This window comes from Cervus canadensis, chromosome 3, assembly GCF_019320065.1.
Source record: "Cervus canadensis isolate Bull #8, Minnesota chromosome 3, ASM1932006v1, whole genome shotgun sequence".
NCBI lineage: Eukaryota > Metazoa > Chordata > Mammalia > Artiodactyla > Cervidae > Cervus > Cervus canadensis.
The window spans coordinates 108,579,849-108,603,966 of NC_057388.1; the positions used below are offsets into that span (position 1 = coordinate 108,579,849).

Here is a 24,118-nt window from a genome sequence, read left to right on the forward strand (position 1 = left end):
AGACAGCACATCCACTGCCTTCGACATGTTTTCTTGGCCTGGAGAACTTCTGGCCCGTGGCAAACAGGCTCACGGCAGCAGGTGCGCAAGCTGTGGCGTGCAGGACTGGGCCTCCTGCTGGCTGGTCTCCGAGGCGTCAGACGTGCTACAAGCGCTTCCCACCCAGACCCAAGCCTGAGCCAACAGCCTGAGAAGAGCCGCACAGAAACTTCTGTGCGCCGCTTTCAAGATACACGACCAAGGGTGTAACACTGGGTAGATGCACCACCCACCTTGACGACAGGCAAATCAAAGACTTCGCGGGCCTCTCCCACCTCCGGATTGTCCCCATCCTCCGAGATGATGTGCGAGGCGAGCGCGTTGTAGGACACTTCCTTTGCTTTCCCGGCTTTCAGAAGCTGAATAACCTTCAAAGAAGCACACGAGTTACAAGGGAACAGGCTGCATTTCAATGCATACAACTGATGACCAATCGCGAAAATTCTAATAAACATCCACCACATTCTCCACACAGGATTAACACCTGCCCCCGAGTCATTTGCAAGGAAACCTACAGGGACAACAAAATGCATTTCAAGTCTTGATTCACTGACACGGAAGCACAGAGCTCCTGTGACCGAGGTACTGCACGGTGTCCCTCCTGAAGACAGAAGGACTGAAAGACAAGGTGAGCACGCCCGGGCGAGCACTGGACTCACAGTGTCTCAACAGAAAGGCTCGGGGACAGGCAGTTCTAATAAACGGAGAAGTTCTGCAAGAGGCGCTAGAGGAGCCGAGTCTTGAGGAACTTAAAGGCGTCAGCCACGCAGAAACAAAGTCATTGTGCGGAGGGAGGCCTTCAACATGCTGGCAGAAGAACACAGATCAGACCATCGACGGTGTTGCACAGATGCTACGCCTTTGTATTTTACCCCCAAATAATATAGAGTGTCTTCTGAAAGAGAGGCTGAGTAGGAGGCAGTCAGCAGGGAAGACCATGATCAGACACGACAGAAAGATCACCGCCAGTGGAAGAAGGACAGGTTTACTTTGCAGGAGTGGAGGCAAGACAGGCGTTAAGAAACACCTGCGATAACTCAGGTGAAAGAGGCAGGTCACAGAACAGGACAGGAAGATGATGCAAGGGAATTAGCAAGACTTGGTGACTGAGGGGGCATGTGCAAGAAACTGCAACACCACAGCACAGCTCCCAAGCACCACTAAGAGATCACGGGGGAAAGAAAGTTTTAGTTTAGGGCATGGCTTTCTCTGGCGCCACTGTACGATCTAGGACATGCAGCGCATTGAGGAGGCCAGGGTCCTACCCGAGCAAAGCCATCTGTGTATGACAAAGATGGGGGCAAAGCTCTGAGCAAACGGGCCCCCAGAGCACAGGGCAGGCAGAAACAGAGGCCGGGCAGGCAGTGGAGGCTGGAGGGCGGCTGGAGGCCCCGGGCCGGGTCTGAGCAGCACACCGCAAGCTCGGGACGGTGAGAGCGCCCATGTGTGGATGTGAACTAGAAGTCCATTCGACACACGTGAACTCTCGGAACCCTCATTTTAAGATTCAGAGAATCAACCACCTTTCAGAAAATATAGTTTCAGACCTAAGTGGTTTGCAAGGACATGTTTAAGCCCTTAGACTTGATTCACAGTTGAGTAAACATGGATCCAGTTCAGCTTCCTCCAGGTTTTAAGTAATATTCGCTTCAATTCTCTGTTTACAGTTAGTCTTAAAATGAACCAGAAGGTAGGAAGCAGAGGGGAGAGGAACAGCAGGCAGTGAAGAAAAGGAACCCACGCTGGAAGGGAGAAGTCTCCACCCTGCTACAGGCACTTACCTTCACCTGTCTGAGCTCACCACCTGTTTATCCAAGTCAAAGCCTCTACTTTAGAGTGGAGAAAGGATCCACCTTGGGGGCTGCCAAGCGTTTAGTCACTAGGACACCAGCACACAAGCCTCTAGAAGGCCAAGACCCATCAGCCTGCCACAGCTCTTTGGTCTCTAAGTTTATCTACTAAGTCCCCGTCTCTACTCGGGAGGCCCGGGCCTCAGTTCTCCACGCTCAGCAGGCACAGCCAAGGGGACACGCAGACGACGTGACTGTACAGATAAACTTTAGGGAAAAGAACACCTGGAGACCCAACTACAGTTCATTCCCACAGTGGAGGCATAAAATCCTGACGTTCAAACAGATGCACTACTTTAGGAGAGGAGAGAACAGGACAGGACCGAGCTGCAGACAGGCTAGCTGGGCGGAGGGGTGGGGGTGGTGGCTGCCACCTCGGGGGCGGCTAACTGTCCCCTGAGCATCCCGGGACCCGCGTCCCTACTGGCTCCACCCTGCCGAAGCTCCCACCCCGGAACCACCCGTCGCCCCGGGGCCCCCGGAGCGCCGGGGCTGCCGCGGGAGGGTATCCCCGTCCGGACTCCGCCCACGAAGGAGCGGAGAGAGGAGGTGGGGCGGGGGGAAGCCGGCGAGGCGCCGCGCGACCGCAGGCGGGTTCCCCCACGGGGAGGGGACGGGGACACCCGGCGCTGGACTCTCCGCGTAGACCCCCTCCACGTGCCCGCCTCCCCCCGAGCCTGGGCACAGCGCCCCCAACCCCGCGCCCGCCGCGGACCCCGCAGACGCGCCCCAAGTCCCCTCCTGGGGCTCCCCTAGCCTCGGGGTGCCCTCCCGCGGGGGCTGCAGACGCCGGTGCCAGCTCCGTCTCCGCCGGCCTTACTCGGCGCCGGGCGGCCGGGTCTCCGCGCAGCCGGACTCGCGGGTCCCGGGGACCCGGACGCGCGCGCGGGTGGCGCGGGCCCGGGACGCGGGGACGCGGCAGGGTGGAGGCGGGGTACCTGCGGGTCGAGGTCGCCCACCGCGTAGTACTTGACCTCCTTGAACATCTCCTCGGGGACGCGGGGCGCCTGGCCCGACATGGTCGCGGCGGCCCCGAGGCTCCGCAGCGGCGGCTCCCGCCCGGCCCCGCGGGGCCCGCTCCCCAACGGCGCGGCCGGCGAGCGGCCCCTGCTCCGGCGCTACGAGTCGGACCCTCGGCGCCCCCGCCCTCGGCGCCGCTGGAGCGCGGGAGCCGCGCGCGTCCCGTGGGCCGCACCATCCCGCCAGCCGCCGAGGGGGAGCCGAGGGCCGGGGGCCGCTCGGCCGGCGCCGCCCGGAGCCCTCCGCCGCGGCCCGAGGATAGGGAGGCACTCAGCTGAGAGGGCTGCCAGCCGCGGAGCGCGGGGCGCGGGGCGGCCGCCGCCCCTGGGGGAGCACGGAGGTCGCGGGGAGAAGCGCTCCCCCCGGCGGGGCTGCGGTGGGCCGGCCCGGGGGAGGACGGCAGCGCGGCGGGCCCTCCCGTCGGCCCGCGCGGCCGCACGCGCTGCGCCTGCGCGCTTCGGGGGGCGGGGCCCGGGCGAGCGGAGCGCCGCCGCCGGCGGCCCAACGGAAACCTGAGGTGACTGTCAGGAGCCGGGTGGGGGAGGGGGAGGCCCGGGCTGCAGGGCAGGGGCCGAGCGCCGCGGGCTGCTGGCGGCGCGCCGGCCCGGTGGGCGCGGCCACTGGGCTTCTCCCCATCGCCCGAGCCGGCTCCTGCCCGGGGACCCTGGGCGGTCGGAACCAGCCCCGCTCTCCTCACTCCGGGCGCCGTTGACGACACCTGGCGCGACGCGCGCCCGCGCTGTGACGTTATCGGGCGGCGCCCGGAGAGCCGCGTTCGGGGCGCACCTGCGCGGGGTGGGAGCGGAACCGGGCGGCCGGTGGGACCCCCGCGTCCCCCGGGGCTCACGCCGCGGCCGGGGCCTGGGGGTGGAAAAGCACATAAAGGAGGCCCGCTGCTGATCCCTGCTAAGCGGAAAGCCGTTCGATTCAGTCGCTCAGTCGTGTCCGACTCTGCGACCCCTTGGACTGCAGCACGCCACGCCTCCCTGTCCATCACCAACTCCCGGAGTTTACTCAAACTCATGTCCGTCGAGTGGGTGATGCCATCCAACTGTCTCTTCCTCTTGTCGTGAAGTAAATGTTAATGGAATTGGTCGGGGAAAAAAAGAAAAACCTTTCAGAATGACTGTGGCAGTCTCCTGTAACATTCACTCATTTCTGAGGCTATCACTTTTTAGTCTGCGATCATACATAAGTTCTGAAAGAGAGTAGTTGTGGTTGGTTCATTGACCAGGACTCAGTACCGGGGACACTGGCTCTGTTTAATCAGCAGACACGCCTTTGGTTGTCTGTACACTCATTATGTGTGTAATAAGTGGTTTTTGTATGGTCAGAAAGTAAGCACATTGTATGTTAGTGGCTCAGTCATGTCTGACTCTTTGCCACCCCATGGACTGTAGCCCGCCAGGCTCTTCTGTCCATGGAATTCTCCAGACAAGAAAACTGGAGTGGGATGCCATTGCCTCCTCCAGAGGATCTTCCCGACCCAGGGATGGAATCTGCGTCTCCTGCGTTGGCAGGCGGTTTCTTCACCACTGCGCCAGCTGGGAAGCCCAAGCACCTATTTAGTCTTAAATATCCTTATATTTTATCATTCTGATGTTTTCTCTTTTTTCATTTGTCTTTTGAATAGTCTGAAACAACCCTGTTCTAATGCTAATAATTTTTTTTTCTACAAATAATAAAAACATTGGGTACTTGCCTGAATAAGAATATACTGTCCTCCTTTTGACTAGCCAAGCATAAGTTTGGTATTGGCCATTGTAACATTTTACCTTCTATGTTAAGAAAATGTAGGAGTGATAAATTCGTTCTAAATATCAAATCAAAATGAGCATCCCCTTTTATTGACCTGTGTGAGAGAACTTACTAGCTTTTTTCTTCCTTGGTTAAACAGGAACTAAGCATGTACTTTTATAATAAAAGACTTAAAGCATATCTCAACCAGGTGTTTTATTTTGTAAGTTAAAAAAAGAACTTGTAACATTCAACAGGGCAACTTTACCCTAGTGTGATTTCAGATAGTCAAGAAGGCAAATTATGGAACTAAGAAATCTGTTATTTAAAATCTCATCAACCTGTCAAGAGATTGTTAAACTATGCAAGGTCAGTGTTGTACACATTGGGCCTTATCTCACCAGCATCAGGAGGGTCCCGGTCAGAGTGTATCTAACGCACTGCTGCTTTGCCAGTAATAAAAGAAACTTCTTTAGATGAAATCTAACTTCACCTGGGTAAGGCATGTTCTGAGGAAGTGTCTGTTCATTTAATGAAAGCTTTGTGGTTCTTTAACTTGGGTACACGTATGACCCCAAACGTGACATTGAGCATTAATATATTTACAGCTTCTCCCAACTAAGTTCAAAGCATGGTCATTTTGTTCTAATCAACCTGCAGAGAACAAACAGCCTGTTTAATACTAACTTGATATACAGGGTAACACTTCTCATTTTTTATTTTGCAAAATTGGCTATCTTACAGATAGAGGGAAAAGGTGTGAAATTAGGAAATGGAAAAGTAAAGTTGAGAACAACTCAAATTGTACTCACTGGCAGGAACTTGAGGCCGTTATTAGTAAGTTAATTTACAATTTTTTTTTTTAATGCACGTCTTTCTATTCTATGCAACAATCTCAGTCTTGTTCTCATGTTCAGTTCAGCTAGTCACATACCCCTTAAAGTTAGGTACTATCACTGTTTAGTAAACCTTTCGTTGGGGTTTATAGACTACAATATTTGACCTTTTCATGAAAGGGAGTACTTAAACTAGAGGCATCAGCAAGCCAGGATTTTCCCGCAGGAGAACCTGGGAGCCAAAAAACATGTGTTTCTTTATGGGAGCAGTCAGCCAGCCAACCCACAGGGCACAGTTGCCACCAAATGTCATGTATTCAGTGTAGAAAAACCAGGGAACATGAATAAGGGAAAAATAAATTATCTCAAATCCTATGCTGGAAGCAGCGTTACTGAAATCCTTCCTGACACTGTCTCACACATATATTTTTCCTTGAAAAAAAATTATACTGTTCTGTTGCTGGCCTAAAAAAAAACAAAAAGGTCCTTCCAGGTCAGTAGATAAAAGATCTACACCATTTAATGGATACATAATGCTCTGTTTTTAAATGTACCTTAACTTCATAACCAACTCTATCATGCTTTCGTTTCCAGTTTGACAGTTTCAGGGCTGTAAAGTCATCGCACAGTTAGACCACGCGTCTTATGCTCTTCTTCCGTGCTCCGAGGTCAGGGACTAGCGCCACCCGTCTCCCCGCTCGTGGACCGCGTGCGGAGCACAGCGTGAGCATTCATCACCAGGACTCGGTCATTGGTCCCGGCTCTGGCGGTGGTGCCCCGCGGAGGCATCTCGACTGGAGGGGAGGGAAATAGCTGGCCTCCAGGGACAGAGGCTGGAAAGCTGCCCAGCGCCCTGGAAGCCCAGGGCAGCCGGCACGCCGACCGCTCGGTGCGCAGGGCCCAGGGTGCCGCTGTGGGGGCGTGGCCGGAGGACACGTGCAGCCTCCACCGGATCAAGACGCCGGATGCTTCCTCCGGGCTGCTGTCCTGCGGCTGTCCTGTCTGGGAGCCATTTCCTGCCTGCACTCCAGAGGGGAGGAAGCAAGCAGAACATCGCTCGGGAGGCACCCCGGCCGCCAAGCCTATGGAGAGTCGCCTACCGCCCAGTCCACCCACTTCCACTGGCCAGAACGGGAAACAGGAACCCTGCCCTGCAGGGGAGGCTGGGAAACGTGGTCTTCCTGGTATCCAGGAAAAGGAGATGGGATCGATGGCACTGCCAATTTCTGCCATCTTTAGTTTCAAAACAATTCTAACAAACTAAGATCATACTAATAGACTACAATAAAACATTTTAGAAATTTTATTAAAGATAATTTTAAAAACCATGCTTGCACCTAGCCACTTGGTAGACATGAGTTGGGGGGTCGGTGGCTCTGTGTGGAAAGGGTGAGCGATGGATGTCCTCTTAGAAAGCATCAGGCGTTGGGCCGAGGCCTGCAGCAGCAGCCTCCAGCCCCCTCCTCCCGCAGGTCTGCACTCCGTTCGACCTTGTTCCCTGCCCAGGATGCCGACCTCCCTGGGTGACAGTAACAGGCTCCCAGTTGAATCTGCTGAACGAGGAGCCCAGCACAGCTGAGAGGGCAGGAGGGACTGCTGTGTTTATTTTTTGGACCTCTGGGCACGCTGCCTGGAACTGGCAAGGTCACCTGACCTATACAGCTGCCTCCTCCGAGGCCCCGGTCACCTTTCCTTCCTCTCATTCCTTTGGCCCTTGGTTCCCCCACCACCCACACGTCGGCCTCCACCTTTGTAGCCATCCCTTTATAAATCCGCTTTCTCAGGTGATGCTAATGTGAGTAGGCTGCTTCAGCCATGACCCGAATTACATAGCAAACATGGAGACCTGATGGAACATTGAGAAATCTTTTCTTGCAAATAAATGTTATGCCTGCCCTCGAAAAGCTAACAAATAATTGGGTACACAAGCCTGAGAGTGGTGGAATTAATAAATGCAGTGGAGCTTTAGAGAAGCACTCCCTGTGTGCCGGGATCGATGGGACAAACTTCTCAGATGGAGCGGGTAAGAGAAAAGTTGCATGTTTTAGATAGTAATTGGTTATTTGATAAAAAGGGGTAAATAGGAAATCATACGAAATAAATGCCAAGTATATGAAGGTCCTGAAGTCCCACCAGAGCAGGCTGTTGAATTTGAGGTGTAGAATAAACCTGTAGCAGTGGTAACAGGAGAAAAAGAGAACCGCTTACTAGCTGTTGAAGGTAAACTTCTTTGTGGCAGGCTAGCTTTTGAATTAACTCTTGCTTCATTTATAGCCTTCAGTGTGTAAACAGAAATTCTCGTTATGCATTGTAGCGGCCATCTGATGGGAAGCACCCGGCAGCACTGACATGCCAAGGAATTAGAACACATTCTTTATGGCTTTGGGGTGTCCTCATGGACTCACCCCCGCCACCACGCCCAGCGTGGAGCCCTAGAAAGGCCCTGGACCACAGTGCCCCATGTCCTTGTCACCTGCATGGAGAGTGAGAACAAAGTAAAAAGGACGGAGGGTCCAAAGGCGTCTAGCAGGGTACCTGCTCAAGTACTCCTCACCTTAGAAACACCGCAGCCAGTGGCTGAGCACCACGACCTTAATCTAGTTCTCTGGTTGCTCTGAGGCTTTTCCTGGCCATCAGAAACCATTCCCAAAGCTCACGTGGATGGACGTGACAGTTTCCCACCATGGAGAGAGTCGGGCTTCTTTGAAAATGTATCCTTAGTTTCACCTCGGATTGTTCACCAACTAATTAATGAAGATCCTAGACTAGGACCTGGTTCTGTATTATAAAACACTGACCAAGATCTTGACAGTCTTCTCTGGCTTGAGCTTCTGAATCCATTCCTCCTATTTAGATGTATTTTCATCTCAGATGTGCTTCCATCTGCAAGATCTTGTGAGTCAGTCTCACTTTTTAATAGAATATACTAAGGATGAGAAAACAGGCCCAGGGAGTTTAAGCGACTTGTTGATGATGAGAATTGCTAGCAGATTTGGGGCTAAATCCATCTTTTAATATTATATTTACTCGAATTCATTCTTTTAAAAAACAGAAGATTTAATTTCACATAAAATAGAAGTAGAAAAAAACTAAGTGGTATGGAAGATATAACTTGATAGAAGTTGAAAATAGCCCACTGATTTATATTTTTGCAGCTAATACATATTCAATCCTCTCTTGGAATTGATTGAAGATGAAGAGATGATTGTTAGCTCTAAGTTCAGAATTTCCCTCTTTTAATGTCTTGTGTCAGTTTTAATTTTCTGATTTAATTAGTTTCCTAATTAGAAGGGGTTAAATTAATTAACCTCATTATTTACTATATATTTAATGATTTCTCCTCTATAGGGAGTTACTTCATTTTCAATAATTGGAAAGCTATGGCAAGAGGGAATACTGCCAAGTTCTACACTTATTGCTTTATGATCAGAGGCAGGACAGGCCAGATTGGAGGGAATTTTAGGTGAGATACCAGATACTTGCAAAGGCTACTACTTCCCACTTGTTCTGAAACAGGTGAAAACATGAGCTGGGATTCAATAATTTCTGCCAAATTAGAGCTCAACGGATATATCCTTTATGTAAGGTTAAAATATCCTAGAACATAGGATGTTATGAGATAGAGCCCAACCACATGATTTTAGTTCTAAGACAGCCATGAATCACCAACTAGTGCTGAGTATGCGAATGAAAAGGAGAGTCTCTGAAATTACCACCCGGTCTAACGGCATGTTAAAAGATCATTTTCCTCAGACTTGTCAGTGGGCTGAATGGAAAATGTCTTAGGAAGTCACAGCAGAACCCTAAGCCTAATATCTGCATGACTGATGAAAATCAAATAGGCCGCATTCTTTCATGTTTACCGATGTATAAATATAAACAATTTGTGGATAACTGTTTTAATGTAGCAATACCCCAAAAAGATGAAATAACTGCTTTTTAGAGAAAATGAGGCTGTATCCACAATACTTCCATGTTGTTCTTTTTCCCACCAAGAAGCACCTCCCAGGACGGGTCTGAGCCACTGGGCACACAGGCTCTGCACCACGCCGCGTCCCCCTGCTGGTCCGCAACACCACTGTTCCCCAGCTCGACTGAGAACCCCATGAGAAGGCTTGGGCGGGGGCACAGTTTTGAACCCAGACCTATCGTAGTAGTAAAGTGATGCGGTCTGGTTCTCAAAAGTTCACTTCCACTGAGCAAGCACGGGCATTTAGGTGCCTTGCAGATGGGCCTGGCTTCCGAAGCAAGCCCCAGCAACATGCAGCCATGGGAGGCCCAAGCTCCGGTCTAGAAGCAGCGTGTTCCGTGCCAACACGAGTAGTAAAGAGTGATGGAGTTCAAAGCAGGGAGCTACCATGGGGACTGGGATGAACACGGAGGGCTTCTCCGAGGAGGTGAGTCTTGAGAGGGCTCTGAAGGATGACAGGAGGAGGGAACGGAAGGAGGGGATCATCGGCCACTTGGAGAAGCAGCCTGAGCAGAGGCCTGGGCCTGGAGGGAACGTGGGGCGGCAGGACCAGGCCAGACCCTAGAGCAGGGGACGTCGCCAGGGAGCCACAACAAAGTAGGCTGAAGACCTTCAGGGAGAAACCATGCAGGAAGACACGATACCACCTGCGTGGCTCACAGCATAGAATCTACTATACATCCTCATCCAAAGATGTGGAGGCTGAAATGGAGGCAGAGGACGCTGTCTCGTTCGTTCCCGTTTGGGAAATAGCTGCTCATGTTCAGTGTGGAGCAGGGCAGTGCTCAGAACCGCAGCAGCCAGACAGCGCTTCCTGCCCTTGCCCCAGCTCGCCCAGGAGCCTCCACCAGCCTGCCGTCTGTGCCCCCACGACCTCCTGTGACCTCCCCCCAAGGCCCGCTACACACTCCAGAGCCCAGCACCCCAGCCTGCCTCCTCCACCCCGCTGGATACGTGCCTCTTCCCACCAACTGGCTGCTCGAACCCCCTCAAACACATCCACCACTCACCCCCAACCCCGGCTTCGAAAAGACTGCACCTCCCAACCTGAAACGGCTCTCCACGTGCACACCTGAGCCAACCACACCTTTCCTGTGTCCGTACACAAATGTCCCCTTTCGTGAAACGTCTCTGAGGCCTTGAGACAGAACTGCTTTGGTCCCTTCTATTGCTGATGGGACAGCAAAAGAAGTCATAAACTGGGGGTTCTCTGGACGGATCGAGGGTGACTAAAGCCAACCAAGTTAGAGAGTTCATCTCCGCTCCACGGCATGGCTGCCCAATACATCTGTTTTCACAGCAGGGAACCTAAAATGTGGGTGCTTGCCTTCCTTCCAATGCTTCTATTTAAAATTCCAAAAGACTTGATTTTAAAATACTTGCCCATCTCACACAGTACCCCCACCCGACTCCCACATAATCCCGCCACTGCCAACTGAAATAGGTCTTACTGCTCTGAAGAAGAATATCCCCAGCTGCTCAGGATGGTGCCCGATGCCAAGTGGATGATGGATAGATACTGAGAGAGTAGATGGGTGTGTTTCAAATAAGCTAACATCACCACTAGGGATTTTCCACCTTGGTTTTAAGGCACCACCAAACACAATCACAGTTGTGCAAAATTGAAACTTCCCTCTTCGACTGGAAGTTGCTCCTCTGTTACTGACGACCTCTGCGCTTGGCTTTACAGATGGGGAGGCAAGTCCAGAGAGGTTAGGCCAGGGTTAGCCAGCTTGTCCTGTGATGGACGAGACAGAAGACGCTGCAGGCACTGTGGTCCAGGACACCCTTCCCGACTCCTTAACCCCGCCACTGCGGCGTGACGGCGGCTGTAGAGAAACACGTGTGCCGGTGAACGGCGCTGGCTCAGCAGCACCCCTTCCACATGGAGCCCGTGCGCGGGTCTCAGCTTGCTGACCGTGGGCTGGGGCATCCAAGGTCACAAGCTCACAGACTCCATCCCGAAGACCAACACCCAACAGGTGTGAACTAACTCACAGGTCCCTGGAGCCCCAGCCGGCACTTCCTCCACTTGGCTGTGCCAACTCTGCGGTCTCCGGAGGGCTGCCTGAGTGCTTGACCATCAGGAAGACAGGGGAATTAGGGCTAATTAATTAGTCCAGACTTTGAAGTCCAGAGAGGAAAGGGCCTCATATTAACTGCAAACGATCATCCTAAGTAATATACGTGTGGCACTTTCATTAAATTTTCTCTCAAATCTTGAAAAATATGTATCTCCTGGCTGCCAACATTTTCATCTTAGGATAATTATGAAGCCTCCCCAAAAAGTCCTTTCTCAGTCTGATCCGCAGCGGGGCACAGTGCCAGCTGCTGAGACTTGATGGAGCTGTTTAATTTGAGACTTATTAGCACAGCACAGGTGAAAATGAATAAGACAGTGAAATATATTCAGAACGTACCCAGTGTAGATGCCTGTTGTGTAGTGACGTTCATGGGGAAAAGAAATTGTGCGAATCTAAGATGAAGATAATTCAGTGTCTATCAGGATAAATTCAGGGATTTTAGGAACACCGTCCAAAGATAATAAAAATCATTTTACTGTGGTAAAGGCAGACATTTCAACATGAGACAACCATTCTTATGAACATTTATTTACAAAAAGAAAATAATCACGGAATAACATGACCAAGAATCTTAAACTTTAAGCTTGTAACACATTTTTGTTGTTGCTCAGTCACTAAGTCGTGTCCGATCCCATGGACTGCAGAACGCCAGGCTTCCCTGTCCTTCACTATCTCCTGAAGTTTGCTCAAATTTATGTCCACTGAATTAGTGATGCTACCTAACCATCTCATCCTCTGTCATCCCCTTCTCCTCCCGCCTTCAATCTTTCCCAGCATCAGGGTCTTTTCCAATGAGTCAGCTCTTCTCATCAGGTGGCCAAAGTATTGGAGCTTCAGCTTCACCATCAGCCCTCTCAGTGAATATTCAGTGTTGGTTTCCTTTAAGGTTGACTGGTTTGATCTCCTTGCAGTCCAAGGGACTCCCAAAAGTCTTCTCCAACACAATTCAAAAGCATCAATTCTTCGGTGCTCGGCCTTCTTTATGGTCCAATTCTCACATCTCTACTTAACTACTGGAAAAACCATAGCTTTGATGATATGGACCTTTCTTGGCAAAGTAATGTCTTCACTTTTTAATATAATTTCCTTCCTTGGAAGGAAAGGTTAGTCACAGCTTTCCTTCCAAGGAGCAAGCGTCTTTGAATTTCATGGCTACAGTCACCATCAGCGATGATTTTGGAGCCCAAGAGAATAAAATCTGTCAATGCTTCCACTTTTTCCCCTTCTATTTGCCATCAAGTGATGGGACCAGATGCCATGATCTTAGTTTTTTTGAATGTTGAGTTTCAAACCAGCTTTTCCACTCTCCTCTTTCACTTTCATCAAGCAGCACTTTAGTTCCTCTTCACTTTCTGCCATTGGAGTGTGGTATCATCTGCATATCTGAGGTTGTTGATATAATTTCAGGGCTGTGAATTAAAAGTGTCATTCTTTGTTTACCAATGTTCAATTCCAAGCCAAGTCTGAAGATAATTTTTTAAGATATTAAAACCCAGCTACATAGCAGTTCTAATATTGCACTCTATTTCCTGACTCGGGCTCAAAGTAATTCCTTCCTGTTGTAAACCAGTCATTTTCCTCACTTAAAACACACTATTCCTTAGAAAGACGAAGACAAGGCTTGGGGTGTTAGTGGTCAGGGACAGAAGGCCATAAGATGAATTGAACAGAAAACCAGAGGAGAGAAAACTCCAGAGTGCTCTCACTGGTGTCAGAGTCTCTGCTATTTCAGGTGTCATGGAAGAAAATTCCAAGGGGTGAACATTAGGGATATTGGTGATCCTTCTGCTTCTGTTACTCACCTGCTCATGTAGAACAAAGAATCTGCTGCAAGCCTGTGCAGAGAAAGAAAAATCAGACTATGGAGAGGGAAGAACCACCTCACTGAGCACAGAAGACATTTATATCTACAACCCTTTGCCCAGCCAGCCATTTCAAGGATTAACTGATTTAATAAGAGTCCTGGATAATTCTAATATGTTTCTAAGTGGGAGGATTTATTCAATCTATTTGCCTATGTCTGGCAGCTCTGAGAACTTTCATAAAAGTATATTTTTTAAAAAAAAGCAGAGGGCTTGCAGATAAGAGTTGAGTCCCATGTTCTACTCCTATAGAAAAATTTCAATGTACTGAAGAATATGTGTAAAGTATGATCATAAATGGAAACTTTCCATTTTATCTTGGGCTTTGTGATCGATGCATTTTATCCCACTTATCTACAACATGTTCATTAGAATCCGAGAAAGAGGCTTCATGGATCCTTTCTCTGTGTGTTAGTCACTCAATCGCATCTGACTCTTTGCGACCCCATGGACTGTAGCCCACCAGGCTCCTCTGTCCATAGGATTCTCCAGGCAAGAATACTAGAGTGGGTTGCCATACCTTCCTCCAGGGGGATCTTCCCAACCCAGGGATCAAACCCGGGTCCCCCACATTGCAGGCAGATTCATTACCGTCTGAGCCCCCAGGGAAGCCAGTGAAGGTTCTCCTTCTCTCCCTTCCTCCATCCTTCTGTCCTTGGCTCTGTCTAATCCTCCAATGACACTCTTGGTTCTTTACAGTGGCTTTAAAAAATGACTGCAAAACAATATAAAGCAGCAGGTGGTTGTGGTAGGCGCACATCAATATGACTTTAAAATTTGGTTATCATGACTAGTGAAGTAGGATAAAACTTAATATTGCTATGAGGAGGGCAATGTGTAACATTCTTAATATTTTTAAGTAAATCGGTTCATAACAGTCATGCAGGCTCCATCCTGCTGCAGGTAGTAGTGCTGGGGGCAGGTAACTCACCTGAAACAGACTGCTTTAAACTGGAAGATATGAGCCGCTCCTACTGTTGAAGTTTTTTATTAAAGCATAATATAAAGCATTATACACATATATTACTTTATATATATATAACATTACATTATACATATTACATTACTGCATATACGGTAACGTGCACAAGCTCGGAGAACTCAAAGACCCTGACAAGGTGGATACACCTGTGTAACCAGCTGGAGACACAGGACTGCCTGTATTACACTCCACCACAAACCACAGCTCCCTGTCCTGACTTCTGATACCTTAGAGCCACTTTCCTGTTATTAAGTTTGTATAAATGGACTCGCATATCTTGTGTCTTGCCTTTGGCTTAACACTGTAGTCTGTGAGAGCCATTCGGATTCCCGCACGTCACTGCGGGCTCTCCATCCATATTGCGGCACCGCGGTCCCCGGCAAGGGCTCCGCAGTGGTGTATCCACACAACGGTCCTTGGGCATTCGGGCAGTTTCCAGCTTCTCATTACTGTGAACGTGCCACGACGAGCATTTCCATACATGCCATTTGGTGGATAGATGCAGGCGTTATGTTGGATACATATAGCCTGGCCCTGGAATCGCTGGGTTGGAGGAAGGGCGAATGTTCAGTTTAACTGCTGCTGCCAAATTGTTTTCCCAAGTGGGTGCACCGTCTCCTTCCTGCCAGAGGTGGCGCTGTCTTTCATTCTGGCCGTCCTGCAGGGTGAGTGGTAGCGTTGCAATATGATTTTCATTTCTTTGATTAACGAGGTTGAGGACTTTGTTTAATACTTACTGGCCATTTGGCCATTTTCACATAGGAAGTATCTATTTGTTTGTTTTAACGTTTTGCCTTCACCACAAGGCATGTAGGATCTTAGTTTCCGGACCTCCTGCATTCGTAACGTGTTTTAACCACCACGGGACCACCAGGGAAGTCCCAATGTCTGCTGAATTTTTACTCATGTTTTAAAACTCCCCCCTCCTATAGCTTCTGAGCACAGGGACGAGGCCCGTCCTCCCTTGTTCCTAACCTGCTATGGTCCTGGGAGTCCCGTCCATGGTCGCTGCAGTCCCAGGCTCTCCAGCTTCTGCAGAATCCTTACTACGACCAACAGATTCTCTCCCAACGCCCCCATCTACCCTGGGACTCTGGGGTTCTCAGCCTAAATTACCTAAAAGGCAAATATACCAGTAGTTGTTTCAGAACTATTATCCCCAACATCATTTTGGTTAAAGTTTTAAAAGTTAGTTTCAGATTTCTCTTTACTGATTTCTGATCAAATATAAGTGTTTTGTTGGGAATTTATACTTCTTATGCAAAGTATTTTCCCCTTTTACAATTAAGTGAAATATAAAACTGGTAAGGAAAGCATAAAGTGTTTGGAATTGAAAATGTTGAGACATCATGTTCTAAATGGTTAGAACCATCTCTTTGATTTACACAGATTTCTTTTTCCAAGTGAAGTACTGAATACATTAAATTCTGAACTATGGAAACCTCAAATGTTTTCTCTGCAAAAAGTGACTTTTAGAATACTAATGTCAGTGGTTTTGTTGGCTTTGGGGAATCTGAACTCAAACACTTCAAAGTCTAATTTCTTAAATATTTTATGCATATTTACACACACTATGTATATATGTGGATATATTCAACACATACACATCATTTACTTAGCTGTACCAATAGATCCTTTCTTGGAATGGCTGAGCTTAACCTTGGGGGAATTCTAGTAAGGCTCATGCATGTAAGATCTTGACCCATTTTCACAGTTTCAATTCATTTTCTACTCAGCTGAGCATTAGCCCCTCTAAGAATGTACTCACAGCTCTCTTCCTCCCACAAGAGCTGGAAGGAAAGGGGACCTTTCGGGGTGGAAAACAAGGGGGCATTAGGAGTGCATGCAGTTCTTGCTCTGAATCAGACGGTGGGAGCCTCCATGGGGCAGGGAGAAAATGGCGCTAGATTAAAAGAGACAAAATTAACATCCGATCACTCAACACAGACCCAGCGGGAGCCAGAAACTCCCGCACCGTCCGTTTACTGAGGAAGGCGGCAGGCATTCGCGCCCAGATGAGGATAAGAGTCACGGACACGAGGCGTCTCGGCAGACAAGGGTGCGAGTCACCTGTCGAGAAACGCTCCACTGGACGAGGCCCAGTGACCCTCCCGCCCACGTGTGGGCCAAGTCCTGGCCGGGCGAACATTTCAGACACCGCCTGGGCCGGCCGTGACACTGACTGTGTGTCTTTTCTTTCTGGTTTTAATCAGATTTTCCAGCCAATTCAAAAGAGCAGGTACTAGTAGCACCTGTATTTGGCCTGTGCAGCAAATGCTTGTTTCTGCTAAAGAAACTGTGCCCATGGTTTTGCCTCAGTTTTCGGTTTTGCAGAACCATCTTCCCGAGCTTGTCAGCATGCAACCAACTGTGGTCCCTGCCAGCAAGCATGGTGTGGAATGGTTGGCGCTAACGAGGTGAACTTAAAGGAACTGGAGGGCTTTGAGTCAGGGAGGGAGGGACCCAAGAGATTATCAAAGAAAATGGTGTTCAATTCTTTTTATAGTTGCTTTTTTTAATACTTTTTTTTTGCCACACCATATGGCATGAGGGATCTTAGTTCCCAGACCAGGGATCAAACCCAAGCCCCTTCAGTAGAAGCTCAGAGTCTTAACCACTGAATTGCCAGGGAAGTCCCCTGAGGTTCAGTTATTTTTAAAACAAGGTCTTACATAGAACTCCAATTTGGCTCTTGGAGAAAACACTCTTATGGCGAAGAATTTCAAGATATAAATAATTTGAATTGGTGGAAACCAAGACAAGATTTGGGATTCCCTGGTAGCTCAGCTGGTAAAGAATCCACCTGCAATGCAGGAGACCCTAATTCTATTCCTGGGTTGGGAAGATCCCCTGGAGAAGGGATAGACTACCCACTCCAGTATTCTTGGGCTTTCCCGGTGGCTCAAACAGTAAAGAATCCACTTGCAATGCAGGAAAACTGGGTTCGATCCCTGGGTTGGGAAGATCCCCTAGAAAAGAGAAAGGCTACCCACTCCAGTACTATGGCCTGGAGAATTCCATGAACAGAGGAGCCTGACAGGCTACAGTACATGGGATCGCAAAAAGCTGGACATGACTAAATAACTTTCACTTTTCAAGACAAGATTTGTGGAAATGTACTCCAGGCGCCAGACTAAGAAAGATAAAATACATGATTGGGTTGGGGTGACTTTGTTGATGCAGACATCCTCTCCCAGGACTCAGGACTCACAGAGCCACAGTGAATGGCTCCTGGTCCTGGATCCCTCAGCCAGCGTCAGTGAGGTGGAGATACTGGACATTCCCTGTCTTACCCTGACACTGAGATGTTCAACTGAAATAGTATGTGAGCACCAGTGTAAGCCACTATGGAATTAAAATTTTTTTCTAGTAGCTACATTTTTTAGAAAAGTACAAAGAAAGAGGTAAAATTAAATTAATATATCCAAAATACTATTTAACTTCTAGTCAGCATAAAAAATAATTAATGGGATATTTTGCATTCACTTTTCACTGTAAGTCTGTGGTGTGAATTTTACACTTGGTAGCACATCCTAATTAGGGCTAGCCACACTTCAAGTGTTCAACAGCCAGAAATAAAGAGGAAGAATACATCACTTATTCTACCTATGTCAACTGTACTTCAAGGCATTCAATAAATAAATCGTTTATAAAAATTTTTTGTACAAAAATTCCAGCTACCAATTGAAGAAGAAATTACAGAATATCACCACATTGCAACCTACGGTCAGATAAATGGAAAAAAATGATAAGTGAAAAGGTGAAGCGGACCCTTAAAATGGATTAATCTGCTTGATGTCACCTGAACCCTGATTAATCTTATCACAATTTATTATGTGTCTCTTATAACACAATCCAGAAAGTACTCTCACCAAAAACCCCACAAATACATGTAGGCTAAACAATATGCTACTAAACAACCAATGAATCACTGATGATATCAATGAATAAATTAGAAAAATATTTTGGAGATAAATGAAGATAAAAACACAACGATCCAAAATCTATGAGACGCAGCAAAAACAGTCCCAAGAGGGAAGTTTATAGCAATACAAGCCTACCTCTGGAAATGAGAAGAATCTCACACAAACAACCTAACCTTACACCTAAAGGAAGTAGAAAAAGAACAAGCAAAACCCCAAATTATTAATAGTAAAAGGAAACAAATAATAAAGATCAGAGCAGAAATAAATAGAGGCTTAAAAAAAAAACAGAAGAGATCAATGAAACTAAGAGGTGCTTTTTCAAAAGGATATAAAAAAATTGATAAACTCTGAGCCAGCCTCATCAAGAAAAAAGAGAATGATCAAATAGGATTTATCCCAGGAATGCAAGGATGGTTCAATATCAACAAATCAATGGATGTGATACACCACATTAACAAATCTAAGCGTAAAGAGCCTACAATCATCTCAGTAGATGCAGAGAAGGGTTGTGACAAAATTTAACATCCATTTATGAAAAATTCTCAACAAAGTGGGTACAGAGGGAATATACCTCAACATAATAAAGGTGATATACAACCAGTCCACAGCTAACATCACTCTCAACAGTGAAAAGATGAAAGCTTAGATGTTAGATGTTAGAAAGCTTAGATGTTCCTCTAAGATTAGGAACAAGTGAATGCCCACTCTTTCCACTTTTATCCAACATAGTATTGGTAGTCTTAGTTACAGCAATCAGACAGGAAAAAGAAGTAAAAGGAGCTCAAACTGGAAAGAAAGAAGTAAAACTGTCACTATTTGTAGATGACATGATGCATTAAAAACCCTCAGTATGCCACCAAAAAACTATCGGAGCTCATCAATGAATTCAGTAAAGTTCAGAATACAAAATCAATATTCAGAAATCTGTTGCACTTTTATACACAACAATGAACTATCAGAAAGAGAAATTAAGAAAACAACTCCATTTATGATTGCATCAAAAAGAACAAAATACCTAGGAGTAAAATCTAACTAAGAATGTAAAAGGCCTGCACTCAGTAAAATAGCAGACACTGATGAAAGAAACTGAAGATGACACAGAGGAAAAGATACAGCTAGTTCATGGATGGGAAGAATTAATATTGTTAAAATGAGCATACCACCTAAGACAATCTACAGACTCTATACAATCTCTATCAAAAGATCAGTGAGAATTTTCAAAGAACTAGAACAAATAATTTTAAAGTTTGTAAGGAAGCACAAAAGATGCTGAATAGCCAAAACAACCTTAAGAAAGAAGAAAAATGCTGGAGGTATCACGCTCTCTGATTTCAAATCTAGAGTAATTGAAACAGTATGGTACTGACTCAAAAACAGAATCATAGGCCAATGAAACAGAATAGAGGGCCCAAAATGAACCTACATTTATGTGGGCAATTAACCTGTGACCAAAGAAGCAAGAATATAGGAGGAAAAGACAGTCTCTTCAATAAATGGTGGTGGGAAAACCGGGCAGCAACGTGCAAAAGAACCAAACCGGACTACTTCTCACACCATGAACAAGAACAAATTCAAAATGGATTAAAGACTGAAACGTAAGACTCGTAAAACTTCTAGAAGAAAACATAGGCCACATGTTCTTTTTTTAATTTATTTGGCTGTGTGGGGTCTTAGTTGCGGCACACAAGATTTTTGGTCTTCACTATGGCATGCACATTGTTTAGTTGCAGCATGTGGGATCTAGTTCCCTGGCCAGGAACTGAACCCGGGCTGCCTGCATTGGGAGTGCAGAGTCTTAGTCACTGGACCACAAAGGAAGTCCCAGGCAGTATGCCCTTTGACATTGATCTTAGTAAATTTTTTCGGATATGTCTCTTCAGGCAAGGGAAACAAGAGCAAAAATAACAAATAGTTCTACATCAAACTGAAAGGCTTCTGTACACTGAAGGAAACTATGGGCAAAACAAAAAGGCTGCTTGCTGAATGGGAGAAGCTATTTGTAAATAACATGCCCAATTCAGGTTAATACACAAAGAATATACTTGTATATATCATACTCATACAACTCAGCATCAAAAAATAAACAACACAGTTTTAAAAAATGGGCAGAGGGCCTGAATACACAGTTTTCAAAGAAGACAAACAGACTGCCAAACAAGCACATGAAAAGGTAAACATCACGCACCATCAGAGAAAGGCAATTCAAAACCACAGCACGACAGTGCTTCACACAAGCCAGAATAGGTGTCATCGGAAAGCCAACAGATAACAAGTGTTACTGAGGATGTGGAGAAAAGCGACCCCTCATGCTGATGGGAAGGTGAATTAGTGCAGCCACTGTGGGAAACAGTGTGGAGGAGCCTTAAAAAGGTAACAGTGGAACTACCATATGGTCCAGCAACTCCACTCCTGGGTATTTATTTGAAGAAAATGAAAATACTAATTCAAAAAGATATATGCACTCCAACATTCATTGCAGCTTTCTTTATAATAGCCAGGATGAGAACATACCCATTGATAGACAAATGGATAAAGAAGATGTGCTGTATAAATATACATATTTACATGGTGATAGATGGTAACTTGACTTATTATGGTAGTCACTCTGAAATGTATGAAAACCCTGAGTCTCTATGTTGTACACCAGGAACTAACGTAGTGTTGTAGGTCAATAATACTTCAATAACAAACTCATAGAAAAAGAGATTAGGGAATTCCCTAGCAGTCCAATGGATAGAACTAGACACCTTCACTTCTGTGGGCCTGGGGTTCAATCCCTGGTTGGGGAACTAAGATCTCACACACCTCATGGTGCAGCAAAGAGAAAAAAAGAAAGAAGGAAAGAAAAAGAGATCATATTTGCAGTTATGAGAGGTGGGTGTAGGGGAAAGGGAACTGGACGAAAGAGGTCAAAAAGTATAAACTTTCATTACAAAGTATGTACATACTAGGAATGTAATGTACAATGTGATAAATGCAACTAGCACTGCTGTGTGTTACGTATCAAAGTCCTTAAGGGTGTAAAGCCTAAGAGTTCTCATCACCAGGAAAGAAGTTTTTTCTTTTTCTTCTCTTTGGTACCCATATGAGATGATGGATGCTCACTAAACTTATTGAGGACACCATTCCATGACATATGTTAAGTCAAATCATTATGCTATACATTTTTTTTCATTTATTTTTATTAGTTGGAGGCTAATTACTTTACAATATTGAAGTGGGTTTTGTCATACATTGACATGAATCAGCCATGGAGTTACATGTATTCCCCATCCCGATCTCCCCTCCCACCTCCCTCTCCACCCGATTCCTCTGGGTCTTCCCAGTGCACCAGGCCCAGCACTTGTCTCATGCATCCAACCTGGGCTGTGTGATCTGTTTTCACTATAGATAATATACATGTTTCGATGCTGTTCTCTCGAAAATCCCACCCTCAGCCTTCTCCCACAGAGTCCAAAAGTCTGTTCTGTACATCTGTGTCTCTTTTTCTGTTTTGCATATAGGGTTATCATTACCATCTTTCTAAATTCCATATATATGTTTAGTATGCTGTAATGTTCTTTATCTTTCTGGCTTACTTCACTCTGTATAAGGGCTCCAGTTTCATCCATCTCATTAGGACTGACTCAAATGAATTCTTTTTAACGGCTGAGTAATATTCCATGGTGTATATGTACCACAGCTTCCTTATCCATTCATCTGCTGATGGGCATCTAGGTTGCTTCCATGTCCTGGCTATTATAAACAGTGCTGCGATGAACATTGGGGTGCACGTGTCTCTTTCAGATCTGGTTTCCTCGGTGTGTATGCCCAGAGTGGGATTGCTGGGTCATATGGAGTTCTATTTCCAGTTTTTTAAGGAATCTCCACACTGTTCTCCATAGTGGCTGTACTAGTTTGCATTCCCACCAACAGTGTAAGAGGGTTCCCTTTTCTCCACACCCTCTCCAGCATTTATTGCTTGTAGACTTTTGGATAGCAGCCATCCTGACTGGCGTGTAATGGTACCTCATTGTGGTTTTGATTTGCATTTCTCTGATAATGAGTGATGTTGAGCATCTTTTCATGTGTTTGTTAGCCATCTGTATGTCTTCTTTGGAGAAATGTCTGTTTAGTTCTTTGGCCCATTTTTTGATTGGGTCATTTATTTTTCTGGAATTGAGCTTCAGGAGTTGCTTGTATATTTTTGAGATTAATCCTTTGTCTGTTGCTTCGTTTGCTATTATTTTCTCCCAATCTGAGGGCTGTCTTTTCACCTTGCTTATAGTTTCCTTTGTAGTGCAAAAGCTTTTAAGTTTCATTAGGTCCCATTTTGTTTAGTTTTGCTTTTATTTCCAATATTCTGGGAGGTGGGTCATAGAGGATCCTGGTGTGATTCATGTCAGAGAGTGTTTTGCCTGTGTTCTCCTCTAGGAGTTTTATAGTTTCTGGTCTTACATTTAGATCTTTAATCCATTTTGAGTTTATTTTTGTGTATGGTGTTAGAAAGTGTTCTAGTTTCATTCTTTTACAAGTGGTTGACCAGTTTTCCCAGCACCACTTGTTAAAGAGGTTGTCTTTTTTCCATTGTATATCCTTGCCTCCTTTGTCGAAGATAAGGTGTCCATAGGTTCATGGATTTATCTCTGGGCTTTCTATTCTGTTCCATTGATCTATATTTCTGTCTTTGTGCCAGTACCACACTGTCTTGATGACTGTGGCTTTGTAGTAGAGTCTGAAGTCAGGCAGGTTGATTCCTCCAGTTCCATTCTTCTTTCTCAAGATTACTTTGGCTATTTGAGGTTTTTTGTATTTCCATACAAATTGTGAAATTATTTGTTCTAGTTCTGTGAAAAATACCATTGGTAGCTTGATGGGGATTGCATTGAATCTATAGATTGCTTTGGGTAGTATAGCCATTTTGACAATATTGATTCTTCCAATCCATGAACACGGTATGTTTCTCCATCTGTTTGTGTCCTCTTTGATTTCTTTCATCAGTGTTTTATAGTTTTCTATGTATAGGTCTTTTGTTTCTTTAGGTAGATATACTCCTAAGTATTTTATTCTTTTTGTTTATGCTATACATTTTAAACCTGTTAACTACATGTCAGTGAAACTGGAGGGAAAAAGAGTAGTTAAGTTTGATCAGTGGACTAGTAGCCAGGACATCCCAAGGGAGCTTGCTAGAAATGCTAATGTTTAGGTCTACCCCCAGACCTACTCCATCAGAAACTGCATTTTTTAAACTGCTCATTTACTTTTGGCTGTGCTGGGTCTCCGTTGCTGCATGGGCCTTTCTCTAGTTGTGGTGTGTGGGCTTCTGCTTGTGGAGGCTTTTCCTGTTGGCGAGCTCAGGCTCTAGGGTGTGTGGGCTTCGGTAGGTGCAGCTTGAGGGCTCATTAGCTGTGGCTCCCAGGCTCTAGAGCACAGGCTCAATAGTTCCGGCACAGCACACGTGCTTAGCTGCTCTGTGGCACGTGGGATCTTCTGAATCAGCCACTGAACCCGCATCTCCTGCGTTGGCAGGCGGATTCTTTACCACCGAGCCACCAAGGAAGGCCAGAAATTGTGTTTTCAAAAGATCCCTAGGTGATTTGCCTAAACTTTAAATTTTGAGATGCACCGATGTATAGAACAAATGATCAAGCCTTTTCAATAAATGTGTCGTAAGAATTTTAAAAAGGTGACAGGTTTAAAGAGATATAGGTTTAAAAGATTTCAGACATATACACCAAATATAAAGTATGGACCCTGTTTGGATTCTGATTCCAACAACTTTAAAAAGTTTCCAAATTTGAACACACCTGGAGATTTGATACTAAGGAACTGG

At 46.4% G+C, this 24,118-nt stretch overlaps 1 protein-coding gene across 1 annotated transcript in view; it reads right to left on the minus strand.

Annotated features, from left to right (window-relative positions):
- Nucleotides 1-3,039, minus strand: part of PAXIP1 (PAX interacting protein 1) — a 39,866-nt gene extending 36,827 nt beyond the window's left edge. Inside the window, exons 1-2 of the mRNA XM_043463961.1 lie at nt 2,828-3,039; nt 273-407 (exon numbers count right to left, since the gene is read on the minus strand). Coding sequence (XP_043319896.1) covers nt 273-407; nt 2,828-2,908 — 216 coding nt within the window. The 5' untranslated portion in view covers nt 2,909-3,039. The remainder of the gene's footprint in view (nt 1-272; nt 408-2,827) is intronic.
- Nucleotides 3,040-24,118: the final 21,079 nt, after the last annotated feature.